Genomic DNA, 26150 nt, shown 5'->3' with positions numbered 1-26150 from the left:
AACAGTAGCTTGACCTGGTTAATGAAAGCACAGAATCTGATATTTAAATTAATGCATCCAACTTCAGAAGTGGTACAAGTGACAGACAGTAACTCTAATTTCTACTAATGCATAGCCTGCTTTTGTATATGAATTTCTGAAGCCTGACAGAAAATACAGGTCCAGGCCAATAAGAGGACATTTATAGCAGTCATTATTCCCTGTGGTTTCAGAGATACCAATTAACCAGAAGATGTGGCTTTCTGTTAGAGAGCTTTAATAGCACATCAATGTCATAGCAGAAGAAATCAGCATTCAATTACTTATCACTGTATTCCATCTGAATGGATATCTATGCATATTCCATTACACTGACAGGATTATGTACCTCTAAATATTTCACTGTAGGTCAAAAACCTTTTTAGTGAGTCAGCTACTTTCACTTTGTTTCCCATTCCACTTTCAACCAGCAGGTTTTAGTCCTTTTCTACACTGAATTTCTTTCCCTTTATTTCATGTTACTTCTTACAGTTGCTATAGGACTGCTCTTTAGCACAGCCTGAAAGTGAGAAATTTGCATTTTGTTCAGCTGCTCAGAGGCACAGGCTCAAAATCACAGCTGGACCAAAGCTCACAGTCCCACAAAACACTTCCTGACTTTCAAAAGAGCTATATGCACATAAGGACTGCAAGATGGAGAATAGCTATGACTGAAAAAACTATATCCCTGACTGGATTAGAGAGAATGCCCAAGAGAGTGAGGAGAAAGGATGTCCAATTTTTCTTCACAATTGTCTGAGCACCTACATTTTACTATATTTATGCAAGGCCATCCAGGTGAATGAGTTCACATGGGAATTGTTTTATTTATTCATGTCGCTAACCGGGACAATAGCAAGAACACATAAGTAGAAACAGAAAAGTCAGACAGCTCCTTTGTTCAATAAATGAAATTGAATTTTTTTCATATGGCTGTTTGCCACACAAAAGCCATTTCAGGGTGCAGAGCACAGTTTCCTTGAACAACATCCAGATTTTCGTGGGACACGATAGCATCCTTATCCTTTTGCATATGTTTTATCTGTGGCACCATAAAATAGAGATTATTAATGTTGTGCTGGGAGAACATGGAAGTATAGGGCTGGCCCCCAGCTGAAGTAAATCAGTGTAATTCCATTGGCTTCACTGAAGCTACACTGATTTATACCAGCTGAAGATCTGGCCCAATCTCCCCCAACTGCCCTTCTTTACTAGGGAGTCCTTTATTTCAAACCTAAATTTATCTCCATTCCATGCTTTACTTTCATTGCTGTAAATTATATTTACCTCAGAAATACAGAAACATGAGATTATCAGAAATATTATCTATGCTAAAGAAAAGGAGTACTTGTGGCACCTTAGAGACTAACCAATTTATTTGAGCATAAGCTTTCGTGAGCTACAGCTCACTTCATCGGATGCATAAAGTGGAAAATACAGTGAGGAGATTTATACACAGAGACCATGAAAAAATACACATTGTAAGGAGAGTGATCACTTAAGATGAGCTATTACCAGCAGGAGAGTGGGGTGGGGGGAAAGAAAACCTTTTGAAGCAATAATCAAGGTGGGCCATTTCCAGCACGTTTCCAGGAGTTAACAAGAACGTCTGAGGAACAGTGGGGGAGGGAGGGGGAGGAATAAACAAGGGGAAATAGTTTTACTTAATATAATGACTCAACCACTCCCAGTCTCTCTATTCAAGCCTAAGTTAATTGTACCCAATTTGCAAATTAATTCCAATTCAGCAGTCTCTCGTTGGAATCTGTTTTCGAAGTTTTTTTTGTTGAAGAATAGTCACTTTTAGATCAGAAATCTAGTGACCAGAGAGATTGAAGTGTTCTCCGACTGGTTTATGAACGTTATAATTCTTCACATCTGATCTATGTCCATGTATTCTTTTACGTAGAGACTGTCCAGTTTGACCAATGTACATGGCAGAAGGGCATTGCTGGCACATGATGGCATATATCACATTGGTAGATGTGCAGGTGAACGAGCCTCTGATAGTGTGGCTGATGTGATTAGGCCCTATGATGGTGTCCCTTGAATAGATATGTGGGCACAGTTGGCAACGGGCTTTGTTGCAAGGATAGGTTCCTGGGTTAGTGGTTCTGTTGTGTGGTGTGTGGTTGCTGGTGAGTATTTGCTTCAGGTTGGGGGGCTGTCTGTAGGCAAGGACTGGCCTGTCTCCCAAGATTTGTGAGAGTGATGGGTCGTCCTTCAGGATAGGATGTAGATCCTTGATAATGCATTGGAGAGGTTTTAGTTGGGGGCTAGCCCTCACCTTCAACCTTAATTTGCAAATTGGATACAATTAACTTAGGCTTGAATAGAGCCTGGGAGTGGTTGAGTCATTATACTAAGTAAAACTATTTCCCCTTGTTTATTCCTCCCCCCCTTCCCCCACTGTTCCTCAGATGTTCTTGTTAACTCCTGGAAATGTGCTGGAAATGGCCCACCTTGATTATCACTTCAAAAGGTTTTCTCTCCCCCCACCCCACTCTCCTGCTGGTAATAGCTCATCTTAAGTGATCACTCTCCTTACAATGTATATTTTTTCATGGTCTCTGTGTATATAAATCTCCTCACTGTTTTCCACTTTATGCATCCGATGAAGTGAGCTGTAGCTCACGAAATCTTATGCTCAAATAAATTGGTTCGTCTCTAAGGTGCCACAAGTACTCCTTTTCTTTTTGCGAATACAGACTAACACGGCTGCTACTCTGAAACCTGTATCTATGCTAAGGGGATGAATCTTGGCATTTATGGCTTGTTTACATGGCAAGTTACTGCACAGCAAGTGAATTTATAGTGCACCAGCTTATCATGCAATAACACCCATGTAGACATTGCTGAAGTGCAGTGAAAGTCCCAGAATGCAGCTTGGCATATTACACTTTCAAGCAGCAGAACGCTAAACCCTATTCCAAAATGTTCACTGCACTGTAGCAGGATCCACATAGCAAGTTACTACATGGCAAGCTAGAGCAGATTCACACCCTGACTTGGTGAGCAGGAACTCATTGTGTAGACAAGCCCTACGCTTCTGCATGAGTAACTGTCTTGTGTCTTCCATTTGGGCTCTTTGGATGAAACTCTGTCCCTTTTTAAAATCAATGACAAAACTCCTGTTAACTTCAATGGAGCCAGGATTTCATCCCTGGCCTGTAAGTATCCTCCCATTTTCGTGCTGTCTTGCTACTGAAGTTTATGTACCTTAAAATTACTAATAGCTGTAAGAGGTGGTCCTGCTTCCACTGAATTCAATGGGAGTTTTAGCTCTGACTTCAGTGGGAGCAGGAGCAAGCCCACGTACTATAATAATCTGTTTTAGCTTTTACCTGTGTCACGGTTTCCTCCCCCACTCTGAACTCTAGGGTACAGATGTGGGGACCTGCATGAAAAAACCTCCTAAGCTTATCTTTACCAGCTTAGGTCAAAACTTCCCCAAGGTACAAAATATTACATCCGTTATCCTTGGACTGGCCGCTACCACCACCAAACTAATACTGGTTACTGGGGAAGAGCTGTTTGGACGCGTCCTTCCCCCCAAAATACTTCCCAAAACCTTGCACCCCACTTCCTGGACAAGGTTTGGTAAAAAGCCTCACCAATTTGCCTAGGTGACTATAGACCCAGACCCTTGGATCTTAAGAACAATGAACAATCCTCCCAACACTTGCACCCCCCCTTTCCTGGGAAATGTTGGATAAAAAGCCTCACCAATTTGCATAGGTGACCACAGACCCAAACCCTTGGATCTGAGAACAATGAAAAAGCATTCAGTGTTTTACAAGAAGACTTTTAATAAAAAATAGAAGTAAATAGAAATAAAGAAATCCCCCCTGTAAAATCAGGATGGTAGATATCTTACAGGGTAATTAGATTCAAAAACATAGAGAACCCCTCTAGGCAAAACCTTAAGTTACAAAAAAGATACACAGACAGAAATAGTTATTCTATTCAGCACAATTCTTTTCTCAGCCATTTAAAGAAATCATAATCTAACACATACCTAGCTAGATTACTTACTAAAAGTTCTAAGACTCCATTCCTGTTCTGTCCCTGGCCAAAACGACTACAGACAGACACAGACCCTTTGTTTCTCTCCCTCCTCCCAGCTTTTGAAAGTATCTTGTCTCCTCATTGGTCATTTTGGTCAGGTGCCAGCGAGGTTACCTTTAGCTTCTTAACCCTTTACAGGTGAGAGGAGCTTTCCCCTGGCCAGGAGGGATTTCAAAGGGGTTTACCCTTCCCTTTATATTTATGACAACCTGTGACACTATTTCCACATAATATATGACAAGGACTTACTAATAAATAATACCAAATTAAATCTGAAGTTTTTTAAGTGTACCCTAACCCCTAAATCTACTTCAAACCTAAACGACAAAACTAAAAAGTTGTTTTTCTTAGTGTGAGTGATTACAGTGTTACAGAAGTATTTAAATTGCTCTGCAACTTTACTCTCAGAATTGTTATGTTCATACCCTATGATCTTGACAGTTATTAGTACGGCAGGCCACTAAACAAGAATTCCATTTCACAAAATGAAGTTTCACCATTTATTTTCAGTCCAATTTTGAATGAAATGGAGACCTTTCAAACATTTTTAAAGAGAGAGAGAGAGAGAGAGAGAGAGAGAGAGAGAGACCCACCTCAGTAGTTTGGAAGCTCACCTGAGCTGTGGAAAATCCACGTTCAAGTCCTTTCTCCACATCAGGCAAAGAATGGACTTGAACCTCCCAGATGGGTGCCTTACCACCAGACTATTTGGGTCTTTCTCTGAAACTCCATCTTGGACCCGAGAAACTTTTTTCCATTGAAAACAATATATTCCCATGAAATGTTTTTTTTGGTTTCAACAAATTGACATTTTCTGATGAAAAAGCCTTTAATCAGAAAATTCCTGTTGAGCTCTAATTATTAGTGATTCTGCATTTCCACTCAAATAAGCCATATGCTTACTAAATAAGAAATGACTATACTGTTAGAAAAGGAATCTCTGCCAGTCTTACATCAAAATGTCTATTTAAATGCTTTCTGTGTCTACTGGAATGTTATATGTAACATTTGGCTCCTGTTACTTTTATTGTGTAGGGGCTAATTGGCCCTTGTTCCCCTTTATACTAGCATATTATATTTTTCCTAATTGGCAACACACCTTCCTTTCAGCTACAGCTTTATTGTTCATTGTCCCATTAGCTTTTCTGAAAGGATTGTATCTGAGCCTAAATTACCATTTTTAGGGAGTGAAGAACAATCATTCCTAGTTTAAAGACACTCACCTAAAATTACTGCCTGTTGTTGGTGATGAAAACCTTATTGTCTTGCCATACCCGTCCCCACTACCTTGACTCCTCTCCTATTTCAGACTACTAGAGCAAACGAAGCCCAGAACTCAAAGTAATAATATCATAGCCCATTTTGCAACATATTGGTGTTTAAATGCTGATTGCCTGTAATGGGCAAGGACTGTCTGTATATACACCTAGCACATAGGGATCCTGACCTCAGGTGAGGCCTCTAGAACAAGGGAGGGCAAACTACGGCCTGTGGGCCAGATCCGGCCCTCAGGGCTTTCAATCCGGCATGCAGGATTGCCAGCCCTGTGGCGCAGTGGGGCTAAGGCTGGCTCCCTGCCTGCCCTGGCCCAGTGCGGCTCCCAGAAGCGGCCGGCACCACGTCCCTGCAGCCCCGGGGGGAGGGGGGGGGGCAGATGGCTCCGTGCACTGCCCTCACCTGCAGGCACCGCCCCCCACAACTCCCATTGACCGGGAACATGGAATCGCAGCTTCAGGGGTGGTTCCTACAGGGAGAGCTGCTTGCCTCACCCCACCCCCAGGAGCCACTGCCAGATATACTGGCCACTTCTGGGAGTGGCGTGGGGCCAGAGCAGGCAGGGAGCCTGCCTTAGCACACTGCACACTGCTGCCACCCTGGAGCAACTTGAGGTAAGCTGCACCAGGCTGGAGCCCGCACCCTGAACCCCTCCTGCACCCCACACCTCTGCCCTGAGCCCCCTAACCTCTGCCTTGAGCCCCCGCCACACCCCTCCTGCACCCCAACCCTCTGCCCTGAGCCCCCTCCTGCACTCCGCACCCCCTTCTCCACCCAACCCCCTTCCATGAGCTCCCTTCCACACTCTTTACCCCCTCCTGCACGCCAAACCCCTGCCTTAAGCCCCTGACACCCTGCCCTGAGCCCCCTGCCACACCCCACACCCCTCCTGAACCCCAACCCCCCACCCTGAGCCCCTTCCTGCACACCACACCCCACACTCCCTCTCGCACCCCAACCTCCTGCCCCAGCCCTACATTCATGGCCCTGCATACAATTTCCCCAACTAGATGTGGCCCTCGGGCCAAAAAGTTTGCCCACCCCGCTCTAGAAGCTACTGATATGCAAACAATAAATAATAAATTATTATATTTATGTTGTAATCTTCAGGCTCAAACAACAGGGTTCAGAGAGATACATCCTTTTTTCTTTTTTATCATTTCACCTTATTCTTACTCTATTTATAGTAAAACAAGAAGGTGCCTTCACCAAGAAGTTACCGAGGCTTTAAAGAGGAAATATACAGACGATATTGCTTTCTCCATTTTTCAACAAAAGTTTTATCCCTAGAAATAACATAACCAATGGATTCATAACACTCAAACAGACAGACCAACTCTGCATCCAAATCTCTAAGCTGACAGAATCATTAGATCCACTGTTGTTCTTGAGATTCATTTGTATGGCTTTAGTTTTTTGTCTGGCCAGAATATCTTCATATCTGCTATCCTGGGAACTTTTGTAATAGTTCCCATTAAGTGAAATGACATCTCTTTGGAAAAATTGGATGGAGGCTAGCAGATGTTACTTAGTTTTAAACCTCAGGGAATGTTATGACCTTTAAAAAAAACCCTAAAGAAATATAAAGACCCAGGAAGACTTTGGTCATACTTCATAACTTAAATCCACAAAGTAATAACTTCAAATGTTTTAAGGAATTAGCCTGTATACCGGAAGAGAGGAAACTGCCAAAGTATTATAATTTTCTTGGCATGTTCACATCAAAATGTTACAGAAGATAATCTGGGAATTTCATCAAGAGAGTCTCATTTTAAATTCTGTCTGGTTGTATAAATGTCTCCAAACAAGGCCAACAGATCGTTGACTTTACTCTGGAAAACATTAGCTTTGAAATACTGGTGGGAACAGAAACAGTGAAGAAACTATTTATATACTTTTATTGTTGCTTGTTCCTGGGACAAGTACATGGACCAGATTCTCATCCCCTGTTTTGGCCCCTTTGTATAGCCTGAGCTACACAACGGGGATGGAATCTGGCCATATATGCCCAACTGAGAATGTCCCTGTGCTAGGGGAGCTCTCAACTGGCATAAAGCTGTCAGAGCCAGTTCCTACACAAACCACTCACTAATCCAGGCAAAGGCAGTGTGTTGGGAAAAGTATACTTTGTGGTGCTCTGCTCTCTCTGCTAGTTCTCAGCTGGCACACAGTACTTTGAGGGCAATAGCCAACTAAGATAAATTAGAATAAGATTAGGCCAAGAACCAAGGAGCATGCAGTTAAAGAATCATGGAGCTGTAATTGGTTCCCTGACAACCTTCTTGCTCCCTGCCCATGCTGAATGGGTGTCAGTGCAGGAGAGAATCTGGCCCCATATTTTCCAAACTCACTAAGAATGTCTTTAGAATTGTGTGCCCATTTTTGTCTGTAACTGTATCTAAGACACATCGCCCTGATTCAATTGTGCAAGGTTTGGTACTTTTCCTGTCTTTACGAACCAAGTTGTGGTCATTTTTAGGAGCTAACCTACATTTCAAATAATTTTTGTTTTGCATATTGTAACGTGGTTATTTGTTTATTTTAAGAAACTGAAACTTGATTCTGAAAATTAAAGACCACAAGGGGTAAAGGAAGCTATGATGTTAGAATAACATACTGTTAAAAATCCCAGCACAGAACCCCCACCACAAGCAGCACAAACCGGCACCCTGGCTGGCAGTCTCAGCAGAGGCCAAGGGTTGAATAGATTTGTAGACTAATCTCCTGGAGGTGGTAGAGTAGATCCCTGGCTGGTGCAAATCATCATCATTCCATTGACTTCAATGGAAATCAATTGAACTATTCCAAATTACACCATCTGAGGATCTACTCTGATTCCTACAGGACACCTTTGAGACAGTCTGTGGGGATTGTGTAAGGAAACTTACACTGCCGCTGCCTGTACTGTATCTTTCCTATTGTACCTTTCCTATGGTTAAATATAAGATTTTAGTTCCCAAAGAACTTGATCCAACATATTTCAAAAACAACATGTTAGTTTAAACATTCTGAAATAAAATAGAGGAGACAAGTTCACAGGAAATATAAGAATCACTGTATACTCTGGAAAGAACGCAAGTTTCTTATTTATAATATATGTATAGAAGCATATAAGTGTGTCTGAGCTAGGCTGCAAGAAGGAAGTCTGCATCTTTTTACAATTTATATAGTGCCGTAGGTATGCATGGTTTTTATAGGTGAAAATAAAAAGACCAGGTGTAGTGTACCTTCATCTCCTATTGACCTCAGTAGGAACTGAGGGCACTCAGCACCAAGTAGGATTGGCCCAAAGGTTATATAAATAATAAATGTTCACAAAATACAGCATGTGTACTTAGGCTATTAATAAGTGTTGGCTGCCCTGATTGATTCTTTTTTTATATGCAATTCTAGTTTTGCAGTTTCCTGTCACAGGAAAAGTGGGGTAGTGCGCTGTGTCTGTAAAGAAAACTATGCAGGACCCAACTGTGAAAGGTAAGCAGACTAGCAGTATGAATGGCTGGTCAAGTTTGCCAATGTTCCAAAGCCCTTAAGAGAGTTTCACACACTGGGGAGAATTTTTCTGTGCTTGACATTCAGTGATTTATATTATGTCTGTCTGCCTAAGGGCCTGATCTTGCACTGAAACCAATAGAAGTTTGCCACTGACTTCAACAGGTGCAGGAGAAAGACCTGCATTTTATATTTTTTGTCTAGGTATTGCATTTTATCTTCATGAAACTAGCTTCTTCAAAGGAACAGAATTGTAGTATGCTGGATACAACTAGCAGCTGAATTTAAAATTAGCAATATGCCTCCTATATCCCCTTTCCTAAAAAAAAAAAAAAAAAATGGTAGTTCTACCAGTGAATTTTTTTCAGAACCAGAGAGAAATCATAATATCTGATCAAATTATTAACAAGCAGATATATATTTATTATTTAAACTTGGAATACATTTCAAATGATACATCTCAATAAAAAGTGCATTGAGCAATCCTGGTCAAGCTCTCAGATTGTCAGATTGTCTATATGTCCTCAAACAATTTCTGCTACTACATATCAAGAATGACAATGTATACAAATAAACAGAGCTATATAATACAACACAATTTAATCTTGTGAAGTACCAGCTTCTGTTATGCTTATTCACAGTGAAAGTGTGACGTTAATATGTGACGTTCCATTGAAGTCAATGGAGACCCCTTTATGCTGCCACTTGCATAAGGTCATTGAGGATATAAGTTAAAGTTGCTCTAATTTACAACGGGGCTAAGTAGCACAAGATATGGAGGCCTCATCTGGCTCTGGCTCCCCATCCTATCCTTTGTACCCAGTAAGATCTCTGGTGTTACAGAGAATTCAGTCGATTAACTCCAATGGAAGATTGTGTGCAACCAGTGCATAACTGGACTATGAATGAGGGGAAAAATGAATGCCAAATATCCAAAGGAGAGAGTTGTGTGTAAAGAGCAAGGAAACAAATGAGATTTTGTCACAAAGTAAAAGTTACAGTTACCTCCTAAATAAAATAATTTCTTGTAAATGCAAGTAACTCAAAGTGTCAATATACTACCTTTTGAACCTTTAAAGTGGCCACAGTTACAATTTTACAAGTAAAGCTACTGCAGATGGAGAGCATAAAAATGAAATAAACTTGTTTCCAGTCTGACTATATACTGTTATTCTTCTGGAATGTCATATATGCAAACGTAGGACAATATAGACAATTAAAAGCTTGGTAAGATTTCTCACTGGTTATTAAAATGTCACACTAGACTACAAATGAATGAAGTTCTGTGGAAAGGGTAACAGACATATTTCTATTCAGAGTGGCAGAAAAGGAGAATGTAAACTTACTTTATCTGGTTTCTAAGAGCCACTGGCCTGCTTTTCGTGTACCAGAGGAAAAAGATAAGAGCAGGCAAAGGAGAAGAAAGGAAGAAGAAAGCAGTTAGCCCAAGTCAGTGAGGGCAAGTTGGTTAAGTGATTAGTAATGGTGGATGGATCTTTTCTCTTCTAGGCTGTTAATTGCAATCCAATCTATGTCGGCAGCAATGAAAAGTCTTTATCTTCTGATGCCTATATATGGGGCCTGGATGAAATGAGGTGGTGGTCACCATCCTGTTCCAAGAGGACCCTCTCACTGAGCACTAGCTAGTATTCTTCATTGGTAATCTCAGTTGTCAGACTAGTGATTCAGTTGGTGTGGAGAGTGACTTTCTCTCTTTCCCCGGGGAGCGTGCAGGAATAAAAATTTGAAACTTTTCGAGGGGCTTGTTCTGTGCCCCAGCCACAGCCCCAGGACCAGAGGAGCTTGCTGTCCTCCCTGTGGCCCCGGGTCTGGAGGAGTTCACTCACTCACTCTCCCCACAAAGCCCGGGGGCTGGAGGAGCTGTCAGCACCTGCTATGGCCCCGGGGCCAGAGGAGTTCTGTGCCCCTGCTGATTATTGGGGGATCCCGAGCCTCTGCTTCCCCCCCACACCCTGTGCATGCCCCTACTCTCTCCCATAGGAGATCCTTTATATTGGTGAGGGGATACATGTCCAGGGCAGTGCTGGGCTGTTTGGACTCTACCACATGTGCAGACATGGAAGACCGATAAAGGTTGCTAATCTGGCACTTTTCAGTTTTTGACCTTAAATTACCACAAGATCACATGTAAATGTTACTTTAGGCCCATGTCATGCGTGCCCCTGACATGGTGTACAGTAGGGGTGGAGCACAAAGATTTTCACTCCCTTCCTATGTAACAGCCATGTTACAGCCCCTGCACTCTGAAGTGCACAAGTACTGATCCCTGCCTACTTTCCTGCTCCCTGGGGACTGCCCAGGACCTCAAAAGGGCCAAGGTGGAATCAGACCGTGTTCCCACCCCTCTGTACAGGCCTAAGGAATGTGACTGGCACTTCAGGGTAGTAAGCGGCAGGACGTGAAGAGATGTAACAGCATGTGTGCTCTTGCAGTGCACTGGGAAGCAAGCTGCCTCATTTCCTCTGGCTTCTGTGTGAGAGGTTTTCTTGTTCTGCTCGGGAGGCTTGGCACAGAACTGCCTGACTTATTCTTCAGTTAGTTGCCAACACGTAATGTTGGGAAACCATGGAGATTTTTGCTAGGAATTGTGAAAATGACCTCACAATCCCCAAGTGTAAAGTTGTGAGCGAGTGAAATCCTTTTGTTCATGGCTTTAAAAAATGAGGCATTATGGCAGTAACAAATGAAATCCAGTTTTTGTTATTTTCTAATTATTACAAGCTTCTCTATAGAAAAAGTGCCATGGTGGACATAAAGGAAAGGTTCCATTGCCACGGTTACTGGAGGGGAAGTTAACATCTTACCCACCAATAATCACAGGAAATAAAAATCACAAGAAATAAAAGAGAGAGAATTTGTTAACTTCATTATTTCAACAATGAGACGTTGAAAAATCACATGGAAATGAAAATATTTTTATTTAGCAGTGAAGAGTCATTTATCGGGACATGACAGGAATGGAGAAGGCCTTTTCTTTGCAGCTTTCCTTGGGACATAAAGTAAGGAGATGGAGCAGTGTATTTCTGTCCAAGTTTCCTTGCTTTTCTCATTCAGTGCCAACCATTCAGAGGAGTTGGATGCAATCCAAGTCAATGTTATGTGACATGGGGAAGTGAAAGTGACACATGCACATTTTCAGCTCTGAACGTTTCTGTCCATTTTAAACAGCTATTCCAGCTGATAAGCTATGGCTAATAGAAGTGAGGCAGACAGTCATAAAAAACAGCAGTTACCTCCATGCCCACAAACACATGAGTGGGAATGAGACTGCATGGCCGTACACATTTCTGTCATGTATGAAGCTGCACTTCAACTGAATAGTGTATTTCAGAGAAGAAAAACTGAGCACCTCATCTTCATTATAAGGAATGTCCTGTGGTAATGGCATATAGAGTCTTTTACCTGGAGGCCATTAATTTAAATCTAGCTCAGGTTAGCAGTGTCCAAGTGTTATTTCTATTGAAGTTTTGTTCGGTGGCCCATATGAAACGATTTGGTAGTCACACAACACTTACTAGTAGATGGGTGACCACATGAAAAACCTCTAACTAGATTTTTTTTTTTTTAAGGACAAATGTGAAAATACAAAAAAATTCAACCAGTTCTACTGATGGTCAAAAAATTAGAGGAATTTTTTCCTGTCTATATTTCAAACTTCAGAATGTTGTTGACATTTGAAAAATATTGGCTAGCTCCACTAGCTGGTACTAACTGAGGGTGTGAAAAGCCTTTAAAAGACTTTCAGCATGACTGGATCGCAGCATTGCTATCTTTACCAGTGGAATGCCTGTGCTTGACAATAATGCTTGCAATATTGAACTAGAAGGGTGAATACCATGGCAAAATTCCCTCCGGAAACAGTTACTGCCACGCTTTGATGCAGAGAAGTGGCACAAGTGACATACTGTCCCTAACTCCTGAAGCTGAACATAATTTCTTTTCACTCCAAACTTGGGTCCATGTGGATGAGACACTATGGGCCTAATTCTGCCCTCACACCAGTGTAAATTGAGAGTATCTCCATGGAAAACAGTGGAGCTAAACTGATGATGATGAGAGAAGAATCAGGCTGTATATCATTACAACTGAATTCAGATCGCTGCTACGGTGACACATAACCATGGAGCCTGGCTTTATTATTTATCTCTAAGTCACCAAAATGACAGACCATTTTTCTTACTGTCAGGTTATCCTAGTAGTTTGTGCACATGGACATGCACTTCACTGACAAAGGCAATTAATTCAAGCAGTTTAAAGTCAGTTTGAATTATATGGAAATGCTTTTCATTTTATGTACAATTTTATTGTGGGAGTTTAGGATGTGAGTATAGTCAAAGCACTGATGAGGAAGCTCAAGGGAATCAGAACTCCTTTCTTCTTTCACAAAAAAAAACCAAACCAAACAAATGTAGAGAGAGGCCAAAATCAGAACGATCTGCCCAAATCTCCCAAGTTTGTAGCATACTGATAAAATGAAATGTGGATTTGAGTAAAATCTTGTTTAGGTTTTATCAAAATCTGACTGAGGTTTTGCAAAACTCCAGTTGCTCCATCATAGAGATTGGCAAACACCAAACCATTTTACAGAGATCCTTTCTGCTATGAACTTAGATAGAGGAGATAAAATGGACTCTGAATCTGGACTTCCCCGGGTTGTTTTTGCAACATGAAAGCTGACCTCCTCGGCCCGTCTCCCATATAATGCAAGATAGTTCATGAAGTCCGAAGCTGTTAGTGAATAAAATAAACACCAGAATTGCTGAGTGACCTGCCAAGATAGTTTTGTGATGCTTTCAAAAAGCACTGTGTAACAAACATTTTCATTGCTAAAGAAACAGACAAAAAAATATGGACTGAAGTAATCATGAACTAGAAGTGTTCTAGATGCAGTACTTGTTCCTCAATGCCACAGAGCTATAAATCCCTAGATAGATTTATAATTAGATTAGATTACAAAACATCTGTCATAATTTAAATTTTGTTCACTAGCACTTGCAGAATGTCACCATCAATTCCTGGTGGCCTAATAAGGACAGAAAAATGATACAGCAGAGGGGAAATTGATCATTATTAATCATCTTTGGGCTTGGATTTCTTCTCAGGTGTGCTCCAGGTTACTATGGAAATCCCTTGCTGATTGGAAGCACTTGTAAAAAATGTGACTGCAGTGGAAACTCAGATCCTAACCTAATCTTCGAGGATTGTGATGAAGTGACAGGCCAGTGCCGCAACTGCTTGCGCAATACAACAGGGTTCAAGTGTGAACAATGTGCTCCTGGCTATTATGGAGATGCCAGAACAGCTAAAAACTGTACAGGTATTGTATTGTGTTAGTAATATATACTATCGTGTAGTTAAAGTATAGTATAGTACAAATATAGTGCTTCACTCTTGCCCCATTCCCCATTTCATCCACTAAAAAGATCAGCAATTTTGTAATATCACCGGTAATTAAAATGTCATTATTAGGATTCAGAGTTAAATGCCCAATGAGATTAGTGAGTGTCTAGGTAATTTACACCTGTTGACTCTTTGATTCAAGCTCTTTACACTTAGGAAGACAATTCTATATTCGTTACACTCTGATCACATTTAGAAGGTTTTCTTTGCAACCATGAAGGCTAGAAATTTATTATTTTTTTTAATAATAGTTTAGATTTTGCAGAATCTGAATAGGCTATCTAGGCTACATGGATATTACAAGAAAAGGACTGGTGCTTGAGATCTCTGGTGTCACATATATAGAAAGACACACCCACACATCTTTCTACTGCACACATGTATCCTTGAAAATACAGATTACCACATATCAGTAAACTAAAGCTCATGTCTCACTGTAGTTTTTGGCAGTACAGTACTGTCTTAACTATAGTTATTTTGACCTGAGCACCTAATCAAAATTCAGGGCCTTCTAGGTTGTTAAAATTGGAAATAGAAATTGACAACTAATTCTGGTATTTTCTTTGATGCAATCTTGTTTATTTACAAGGAATGCACACAGTCCTCCTTCTCCCAATGCAGGAGGAAGCAAAAAAAACAAAAGAAGGGTTTCTTAGCATACATAGAATCATAGACTATCAGGGTTGGAAGGGACCTCAGGAGGTCATCTAGTCCAACCCCCTGCTCAAAGCAGGACCAATCCCCAACTAAATCATCCCAGCCAGGGCTTTGTCAAGCCTGACCTTAAAAACTTCTAAGGAAGGAGATTCCACCACCTTCCTAGGTAACGCATTCCAGTGCTTCACCACCCTCCTAGTGAAAAAGTTTTTCCTAATATCCAACCTAAACCTCCCCCACTGCAACTTGAGACCATTACTCCTTGTTCTGTCATCTGCTACCACTGAGAACAGTCTAGAGCCATCCTCTTTGGAACCCCCTTTCTGGTAGTTGAAAGCAGCTATCAAATCCCCCCTCATTCTTCTCTTCTGCAGACTAAATCCCAGTTCCCTCAGCCTCTCCTCATAAGTCATGTGTTCCAGTCCCCTAATCATTTTTGTTGCCCTCTGCTGAACACTTTCCAACTTTTTCACATCCTTCTTGTAGTGTGGGGCCCAAAACTGGACACAGTACTCCAGATGAGGCCTCACCAATGTCGAATAGAGGGGAACGATCACGTCCCTGGATCTGCTGGCAATGACCCTATTTATACAGCCCAAAATGCCATTGGCCATCCAGCTTCTTGGCCACTGTAACCCCTAAGTTCTGCAGAACTGCTGCCGAGCCATTTGGTCCCTAGTCTGTAGCGGTGCATGGGATTCTTCCTTCCTAAGTGCAGGACTCTGCACTTGTCCTTGTTCAACATCATCAGATTTCTTTTGGCCCAATCCTCCAATTTGTCTACGTCCCTCTGTATCCTATCCCTACCCTCCAGCGTATCTAGCTCTCCTCCCAGTTTAGTGTCATCTGCAAACTTGCTGAGGGTGCAATCCACACCATCCTCCAGATCATTAATGAAGATATTGAACAAAACTGGCCCCAGGACTGACCCTTGTGGCACTCCGATTGATACAGCCTGCCAGCTACACATGGAGCCATCGATCACTACCCGTTGAGCCCAACGATCTAGCCAGCCTTCTATCCACCTTATAGTCCATTCATCCAGCCCGTACTTCTTTAACTTGCTGACAAGAATACTGTGGGAGACCGTGTCAAAAGCTTTGCTGAAGTCAAGGAATAACATGTCCACTGCTTTCCCCTCATCCTCAGAGCCAGTTATCTCGTCATAGAAGGCAATTAGATTAGTCAGGCATGACTTGCCCTTGGTGAATCTATATTGACTGTTCCTGATCACTTTCCTCTCCTCTAAGTGCTTCAGAATTGATTCCTTGAGGGCCTGCTTCATGATTTTTCCAGGGACTGAAGTAAGGCTGACTGGTCTGTAGTTTCCCGGATCCTCCTTCTTCCCTTTTTAAAAGATGGGCACTACATTAGCCTTTTTCCAGTCATCCGGGACTTCCCCCGATCACCACGAGTTTTCAAAGATAATGGCCAATGGCTCTGCAATCACATCCGCCAACTCCTTTAGCACTCTCGGATGCAGCGCATCCGGCCCCATGGACTTGTGCTCATCCAGCTTTTTTAAATAGTCCCAAACCACTTCTTTCTCCACAGAGGGCTGGTCACCTCCTCCCCATGCTGTGCTACCCAGTGCAGTAGTATGGGAGCTGTCAATGTTCCTTCCCCACTCTGAACTCTAGGGTACAGATGTGGGGACCTGCATGAAAACCTCCTAAGCTTATTTTTACCAGCTTAAGTTAAAACTTCCCCAAGGTACAAACTATTTTACCTTTTGCCCTTGGACTTTATTGCTGCCACCACCAAGCATCTAACAAATGTATAACCAGGAAGAGCATGCTTGGAAACGTCTTTTCCCCAAAATCTTCCCAAACCCTACATCCCCTTTCCTGGGGAAGGCTTAATAAAAATCCTCACCAACTTGCATAGGTGAACACAGACCCAAACCCTTGGATCTTAACAATAATGAAAAAGCAATCAGGTTCTTAAAAGAAGAATTTTAATTGAAGAAAAAAAGTAAAAGAATCACCTCTGTAAAATCAGGATGGCAAATACCTTACAGGGTAATCAGATTCAAAACATAGAGAATCCCTCTAGGCAAACCCTTAAGTTACAAAAAGACACAAAAACAGGAATACACATTCCATTCACCATAGCTTATTTTATCAGCCATTTAAACAAAACAGAATCTAACGCATATCTAGCTAGATTACTTACTAAGTTCTAAGACTCCATTCCTTTTCTGTTCCCAGCAAGAGCATCACACAGACAGAGAGACCCTTTGTTTCCCCACCCCCTCAGCTTTGAAAGTATCTTGTCTCCTCATTGGTCATTTTGGTCAGGTGCCAGTGAGGTTATCCTAGCTTCTTAACCCTTTACAGGTGAAAGGGTTTTTCCTCTGGCCAGGAGGGATTTTAAAGGTGTTTAACCTTCCCTTTATATTTATGACAGGAGCTGACCTTGTTTGTGAAGTCAGAGGCAAAAAAGCATTGAGTACATTAGTTTTTTCCACATCCTCTGTCACTAGGTTGTCTCCCTCATTCAGTAAGGGGCCCACACTTTCCTTGACTTTCTTCTTGTTGCTAACATTCCTGAAGAAACCCTTCTTGTTACTCTTAACATATCTTGCTAGCTGCAACTCCAAATGTGATTTGGCCTTCGGGATTTTATTTCTGCATGCCCGAGCAATATTTTTATACTCCTCCCTGGACATCTGTCCAACTTTCCACTTCTTGCAAGCTTCTTTTTTGCGGTTAAGATCAGCAAGGATTTCACTGTTAAGCCAAGCTGGTCACCTGCCATATTTACCATTCTTTCTACATAGTGGGATGGTTTGTCTCTGTAACCTCAATAAGGATTCTTTAAAATTCAGCAATCTCTCCTGGACTCCTTTCCCCGTCATGTTATTCTCCCAGGGGATCCTGCCCATCAGTTCCCTGAGGGAGTCAAAGTCTGCTTTTCTGTAGTTTGTGTAGTCCAGGGTCCGTGTTCTGCTACTCTCCTTTCTTCCTTGTTTCAGGATCCTGAACTCAACCATCTCATGGTCACTGCCTCCCAGGTTCCCATCCACTTTTACTTCCCCTACTAATTCTTCCCTGTTTGTGAGCAGCAGGTCAAGAAGAGCTCTGCTCCTAGTTGGTTCCTCCAGCACTTGCACCAAGAAATTGTCCCCTACACTTTTGAAAAACTTCCTGGATTATCTGTGCACCGCTGTATTTCTCTTCCAGTAGATATCAGGCGATCTAGTAACTTCTGTTAGTTGCCGGAAGAAAGCCTCGTCCACCTCATCCCCATAGTCCGGTGATCTATAGCAGACTCCCACCATGACATCACCCTTGTTGCTCACACTTCTAAACTTAATCCAGAGACACTCAGGTTTTTCTGGAGTTTCATACTAGAGCTCTGAGCAGTCATACTGCTCTCTTACATACAATGCAACTCCCACACCTTTTCTGCCCTGCCTGTCCTTTCTGAACAGTTTATATCCATCCATGACAGTACTCCAGTCATGTGAGTTATCCCACCCAGTCTCTGTTATTCCAAAGACATCATAATTCCTTGACTCTGCCAGGACTTCCAGTTCTCCCTGCTTGTTTCCCAGGCTTCTTACATTTGTGTATAGGCACTTGAGATAACTCTCTGATCATCTCTCTTTCTCAGTATGAGGCAGGAGCCCTCCCCCTCACATTCTCCTGCTCATGCTTCCTCCCGGTATCCACTTCCCCATTTACCTCAGGGCTTTGGTCTCCTTCCCATGGTGAACCTAGTTTAAAGCCCTCCTCACTAGGTTAGCCAGCCTGCTTGCGAAGATGGTCTTCCCCCTCTTCGTTAGGTGGAGCCCGTCTCTGCCTAGCACTCCTCCTTCTTGGAACACCATCCCATGGTCAAAGAATCCAACGCCTTCTCTCCGACACCACCTGCGTAGCTATTTGTTGACTTCCATGATTCGACGGTCTCTATCCGGGCCTTTTTCTTCCACAGGGAGGATGGACGAGAACACCACTTGCACCTCAAACTCCTTTATCCTTCTTCCCAGAGCCACGTAATCTGCAGTGATCCACTCAAGGTCATTCTTGGCAGTTTCATTGGTGCCCATGTGGAGAAGCAGGAAGGGGTAGCGATCCGAGGGCTTGATGAGTCTCAGCAGTCTCTCCATCATATCGTGAATCCTAGCTCCTGGCAAGCAGCACACTTCTCGTTTTTCCTGGTCGGGGCGGCAGATAGATGACTCAGTCCCCCTGAGGAGGGAGTCCCCGACCACCACCACCTGCCTCCTTCCCTTGGGAGCGGTGGTCGTGGAACCCCCATCCCTAGGACAGTGCATCTCATGCCTTCCAGTTGGCGGAGTCTCCTTCTGTTCACTTCCCTCAGACTATCATCTAGTCCACTCTCTGCATTAGTACCTGTGGAGAGAACATGAAAATGGTTGCTTACCTGTGTCTCCATTGCTGGTACATGGATGCTCCCCTTTCTTCTTCTGGAGGTCACATGCTGCCAAATTTCTTCACTGTCCTTCTGTCCCCGCTGCGCAGCCTGCTCTGAATCTTCAGAACGTTGTGTCCATAGAAGCATATCCTGACGTCTGTTCAGGAAATCTTCAGTTTCTCTTATGCAAAGCAGGGTCGATACTTGTTTCTCCAGACCTTGAACCTTCTCTTCCAATATGGAGACCAGCTTGCACTTTGTACAGACAAAGTCAATTCTGTCCTGTGGAAAAAAGACAAACATGGCACATCCTGTGCAGGTCACAACAGCTGAACGCTCACCATCCATATTACCTTCCTTCTACGAGCTTCCTCAGGAGTTGTAGTAACTACTCAGAGAAGCCGGCAAGATGTAAGCCTCAGTGCGCTCTCCCCCGGTGAACTCCCAGGCAAACTCCCTCTGTTAGCCTCTCTGCTGTTTGCCGCTCAGCTGATTTGCAGCTGACTGGCTTTTTATAACAGTCAGGCCCATTCAAGGCTCACCTGGAACAAAGCACTCCCAATTCACACTTTTCAAACAATCAAGCACACGGTCAAACTGACAAACTAGTTTGTCAAACAGGGTCACGCTGACTCAGAATTTCTCTCCACGCTTCTCCAAGGTCACACCATGATTACAGGCTGCAGTTTAGCTTTCTTGTTATGCCTCTGAGTCTCTCTCAGCTTCTTGTCTGTGCCCTGCTTATCTTGTCCCCACCCATCCACCCACCCACCCAGTCAGAAACTACCCAGAGGAACCCTCTTCACACTTGGAACTAGCTTCTGACTAGACTCCACGGGCTCCTTATTTAGATGTCACCCCTTAACTGTCTTTTACAGCTATCTTAATTGAAGGGTGCATTCACATCCATCAACAAGATTTAAACTCAACCAACAACAACCAAAACTTAACCCAATTCACAACAGTATAAACTCATTGCTACTAAAAACATTTCATTTATACTAGACAAGTAACTAAGTATGTATGCAATGTACCATTTGTTGTGCACCACACAAAACTCCCAAGTCCAATATTGACCTTACATTTCTTCTCTGCTTGGCAGAGGCTGGGAGTCTCATGGAGTCTCAGTCCATTGGAAAGTGGCCAACTAGTTACTACACTAATTCTGAACAATGTCTGTAATACCAGCCAGTGTGAGAAGCAATACAGACAGCAGTCTTGGAATAGGCTATGTTATGCAGCTAGTTATGCACATGGCTAGTTGATGTAAATACCATGTTGTTCTTACTTTTACTTTCATCTTCCCTTTTCCATGTCTTCCTATTGTTAGTTAAATTCACCTGTTGTGTCTTATTTAAAATTAGCTTGTAAATCATGCCTTTGTGTATGTCTATCCTGCACCCTGCACAATGGGACCACATAAAACTGATGCCATAGTAATTAAAGATCCAGTAGCAGTTTCTGTGAGAATAGGATTCTTCTTAGTGGCCTGGCTACATTCCAACTCAGTCTACCTAGATTTCCCCGACTGATAATTTATTCGTCACTTTCTACTCTAAACACTATTGTGTAACCTTGTTGGTTCAAGAGAAGCTACAGTGTTTCCATACTTCAGATGAATGCAGTTTCAGAGGTGGGTAAAATGATTAGCACTGGCCACAAGAGGATGGTGTTTTGTTGGGAAAAATTGTCCCGAATTTGAATGACAAGTTAAAAAAAAAATTAAAATTTTGTGGGAGGAAAAATTCTGAAAAATCCATTTCAAGAAAACCAAAATGGAATTTTGCAACTAGCTCCCAACTAGCTCCTTGGGCAGTTGCCTCCTGGGGTTGTCCATTCCCCCCTTCTCCAAGCAGCAGCCTTCCCATGCTGCCTAGGGAGCTGGGAGAGCTAAGGGCTGGCAGGAAACCAAGCAAGCAGGCAGGCCTGGTTTCCATCCAAAATTCTGATGGAATTAACACATTCCTGAAGAACATTTCGGCTGTATAAAATCAGTGTTTTCCAACAGAAAAGTGTTCCACTGGAAAAATTTTGACCAGCTCTAAAAATGATCACTATGCATGGAGGGTAAAATTCATCCCTCTGTCAAAAGGTCACAACATTTAAACATTTAAATTGTTAAAATAGGGCTTAAATGCAATTTCAATGATGCACAGACCTTGTGCTAGCTTTCTGCACATAAATGATTTAAATGCAGAGTCTGTCCACTGTAAATCAGTTTGGCTTTCCATCAAGGGTTCACCCTGCAAGAACAGCTTTTCTTGCAGTATTTCAGTCCTCATGAAAACCAGGAAACAAATTAAGAATGGTGCATCATTTTTCTCCAAATCTCAAGAAAAATTTGGACTTGAACAAAGTTTGGGTCACATCTTATTTGATCTGAATCTGTTTATTTATTCTTAGTTACAAAAGTTCATTTTACAGCTGACTCTTGAATAAATCCTGATTTTGGAATGTTCATTTTGGAGAGATTCAAAGCTCTAATTTTATCTTAACTGCTGCTAAAAATTGTAACGTGGCATATTTCACTAACAGGAGTATACTGCCTGAACAGAAACACTGTAGAAACATTTAGACAAGCTAGATCCACTATGACCCCCAGATCCCTTTCTGCAGTACTCCTTCCTAGGCAGTCATTTCCCATTTTGTATGTGTGCAACTGATTGTTCCTTCCTAAGTGGAGTACTTTGCATTTGTCCTTATTGAATTTCATCCTATTTACTTCAGACCATTTCTCCAGTTTGTCCAGATCATTTTGAATTTTAATCCTAACCTCCAAAGCACTTGCAACCCCTCCCAGCTTGGTATCGTCCACAAACTCTGTAAGTGTGCTCTCTATGCTATTAACTAAATCTTTGATGAAGATATTGAACAGAACCAGATCCAGAACTGATTCCTGTGGGACCCCACTCATTATGCTCTTCCAACATGACTGTGAACCACTGATAACTAATCTCTGGGAATGATTTTCCAACCAGTTATGCACCTATCTTATAATAGCTCCATCTAGGTTGTATTTCCAGTTTGTTTTTGAGAAGGTAATGCGAGACAGTATCAAAAGCCTTACTAAAGTCAAGATATACCATATCTGCCACTTCCCCCCATCCACAAGGCTTGTTACCCTTTCAAAGAAAGCTATCAGGTTGGTTTGACACAATTTGTTCTTGACAAATCCATGCTGACTGTTACTTTTCACTTTATCATCTTCTAGATGTTTGCAAATTGATTGCTTAATTATTTGCTCCATTATCTTTCAGGTACAGAAGTTAAGCTGACTGGTCTGTAATTCCACAGTTGTCCTTATTTCCCTTTTTATAGATGGGCACTATATTTGCCCTTTTCCAGTCTTCTGGAATGTCTCCCATCTTCCATGACTTTTCAAAAGATAATTGCTAATGGTTCAGATATCTCCTCAGTCAGCTCCTTGAGTATTCTAGGATGCATTTCATCAGGCCCTGGTGATTTAAAGTCATCTAACTGGTCTAAGTAATTTTTGACTTGTTCTTTCCCTATTTTAGACTCTGATCCTCATTTTCACTGGCATACACTATTTTAGACATCCAATTGCCACCAACCTGCTGGATGAAAACCGAAACAAATAAGTCATTAAGCACCTCTGCCATTTACACATTTTCTGTTATTGTCTTTCCCCCCTACTCAGTCCTTGGTCTTCCTCTTGCTTCTAATGTATTTGTAGAATGTTTTCTTGTTCCTTTTATGTCTCTAGCTAGTTTGATCTCTTTTGTGCCTTGGCTTTTCTAATTTTGTCCCTGCATACTTGTGTTATTTGTTTATATTCATCCTTTGTAATTTGACCGAGTTTCCACTTTTTGTAGGACTCTTTTTTGAGTTTTAGATCATTGAAGATCTTCTGGTTAAGCCAGTGTGGTCTCTTTCCATGCTTCCTATCTTTCCTATGCAGTAGGATAATTTGATCTTGTGCCCTTAATAATGTCTCTGAAAAACTGCCAACTGTCTTCAATTGTTTTTCCCCTTAGACTTGCTTCCCATGGGATTTTATCTACCAACTCCCTGAGTTTGCTAAAGTCTACCTTCTTGAAATCCACTGTCTTTATTAGGCTATTCTCCCTCCTACCATCCCTTAGACTCATGAACCCTACCATTTCAAGATCACTTTCACACAAGTTGCCTTCCACTTTCAAATTCTCAACCAGTTCTTCCCAATTTGTCAAAATTAAATCTAGAAGAGCCTTGCCCCAGCTTTCTTCACCTTCTGAAATAAAAAATTGTCTCCAATACATTCCAAGAACTTGTTGGATAGTCTGTGCCCTGTTGCGTTATCTTCCCAACAGATGTCTGGGTAGTTGAAGTCCCCCATCACCACCAAGTCCTGTGCTTTGGATGATTTTGTTAGTTGTTTAAAAAAAGCCTCATCCACATAATGTTTACGGCTAATCATATACTACAAATTTTTCCCAAAACTTCTTGAACAGTCACAGTAGGATGTAAATATGAGGACTATTTAAATCACAGAAAGCCATGTATGGGCTACAGTGAAATAGAAGTAGAACTAGGTCCTCACAGGATCCTAGAGCCTGGAACCCAAGCTGAAATGTCTACTCCACAATTAAACAGCCTCTTAGCCCAAGCCCCACAAACCCAAGTCAGCAGGCATGGGCCAGCTATGGGTTTTTAATTGCAGTGTAGACATACCCTGAGCACTATTGTAATACAAACAGTAATTTAGTAAGTGTAGGAGTAGGGGGTGGCACACTTTCAAAATGATTCTAAAAATCTCCTTTTTTCCACAGAGTGTAATTGCAGAGGAGGACCCTGTGACAGTCGAACTGGAGAATGTCTAGCAGAGGGCCCTACAGGCACGGATTGCCCAACAATCAGTAAGAATAACAGCGAGGCATCCAATAAAAACAATGGAATAATCTTACCGTATTTAGAAGCCTGCAAATACATATTAAGGTTTGATCCTGCAAAATGCTGAGCACTCTGGCCAGGATCCAACAAAACACTTAAGCCTGTACTTAGCTTTAAGTGTGTGTGGTCCAGTGCTTAAAGTTAAACACAGGCTTAATTGTTTTGCTGGACTGGGGGAGATTGGTCAGAACCTTACAAGCCCTTAGAGAGAGACCCTGAAGCACTATAAATGACTCAAAAGGCTGATTCTGTGAGCCCTCAGGCACAATGTCTTCTACTCAGGGCAGTACCTAAAGATAAGTTTGCTGGCCCAATTCCTCAGAGGGAGTTAGGTACTTAACTTTCTTTGAAATCAATGGGAGTTAGGTGCCTAAATACTTTTGAGCATATGGGCCTCTGGCCCTAAAAGTTATCATCTTAAAACACAGGAAATGCAAAACTTTTGGTTCCAGCAGCAATATTTCCTCAGCTGCCTTGAACATCAGTTCCTATGTATGTCAGTATATAATGGTCTCCCTTGCAAAATCAGTATTCAGCAAGAAGTACTACAACTAAGTTTCTGAGATATTGCAGATATCTCCTATTCAAAATGCGGGTGGGACACTCTGGTGTCTCCAGTACCACAGTGTTGTCACTGTGCTTAAATGCTGACCTTGTTAATGGCAGTATAACCTTTTTTTGTTGTATACAGAATGTGCAACACAGCCAAGAAAAAGTTGTCTTTGGAGCCTTTGTTTTATGTTTCCTAGCTTTGTGATTTTTAACAATGTAACACCAATGTTTAATTCATCAAAGGTTCTTGGCATTTAGTAATGGTAAACGTTTAATTAGAAAGCTTATAGTATTGCTTAGAACCAGCATTCTGCATGGCCATGGGTAGCCCTCTTGTTAACCATAATTTGGATTTACTAGTTCTGTGCCTTTAAGAAGTGACTTCCTAACTGAACTGTCAATCGAGTTCAGCTTCTGCAGATCACTGCAGTCACTGAACAAAGAATATATTTCACTATAACTGCAAGTATTAATAAATACGTGTTTCTGTGTTATAACAGTTGGGTGAACTCAGTTTTTGGCCCTGATTTCTTGTTCTGTGGGCCACAAGCATGCTGAGTCCCTACGGCATAGCCAGGAAATGCCTCTTATTACCCCTCCCACTGGTTACCAAGCAGCCTTGACAGGCTCCCAAACTAGTTCCATCTGGCTGTCCTCAGCTGGAAGTGTGATGGTTAAACTGTGGGACCTTGAAAGTGGGTGGATTAAAATGAAGAAAAATGGGTTTCCTAAGGGCTCCATTAACAACTAAGAGGCGAATCCCCCATGGTGCAAAGGGCACAAAGTAAACTTTAAGAAGAAGAATGTTTTCCATTTAACTGAAACTGAAGTTAAAAGAAAAATTACCATATCTTATTTTATTGTCAGGTTGTGATAAGTGCATTTGGGATTTGACTGATGACATCCGATTAGCAATTCTCTCTATTGATGAAAGCAAATCAATTTTGCTGAGCATTTCCAGTGGTGTTGCTGCTCAAAGACACTTGAATGAACTCAACTCCACTGTTTCCTTCCTCAAGGTACAGATTATCCTATTTGGATGGGCTTCATTTTTTAGTTTAGTATTAACCTAAAAATTACTGCTCCATCCATAAGAATTTCAAACCCTATTCAGCATAGCTGAATTCCTGTGCTGCCTATACCATATTCATTATAGAGAAATTTGTTTTCAGCTACACTGAATTAACACTATTTTTTAAAAAATGTCTTTTTATACAGATGAAACTGTCAGAAAAAGAAAATCATTCTGTACTTAGGAAGATCCACATCGATTATTCTGAGACTGAAATGGCCAATCTCCTCTTAGAGATAGAGGCACTTGAAGAACAGGTTTGTCTGCAGTTCCCATTATGAACTCCTTGATGAAGTAGGTGAACCAATGTGAGCCTATG

General features: G+C 41.9%; 1 protein-coding gene across 1 annotated transcript in view; it reads left to right on the top strand.

Annotated features, from left to right (window-relative positions):
• The window catches only part of LAMA4 (laminin subunit alpha 4), a 158121-nt gene that overhangs the window by 46368 nt on the left and 85603 nt on the right, over nt 1–26150 (top strand). The window contains exons 4-8 of the mRNA XM_073337097.1: nt 8755–8835; nt 13977–14191; nt 24087–24173; nt 25627–25778; nt 25978–26088. Coding sequence (XP_073193198.1) covers nt 8755–8835; nt 13977–14191; nt 24087–24173; nt 25627–25778; nt 25978–26088 — 646 coding nt within the window. The remainder of the gene's footprint in view (nt 1–8754; nt 8836–13976; nt 14192–24086; nt 24174–25626; nt 25779–25977; nt 26089–26150) is intronic.

The sequence above is a fragment of the Lepidochelys kempii genome, chromosome 3 (assembly GCF_965140265.1).
Source record: "Lepidochelys kempii isolate rLepKem1 chromosome 3, rLepKem1.hap2, whole genome shotgun sequence".
In the NCBI taxonomy this organism is placed as follows: Eukaryota; Metazoa; Chordata; order Testudines; family Cheloniidae; genus Lepidochelys; species Lepidochelys kempii.
Note: the sequence above shows the minus strand (reverse complement) of the source record. Positions and strands in the feature narration are given on the sequence as shown.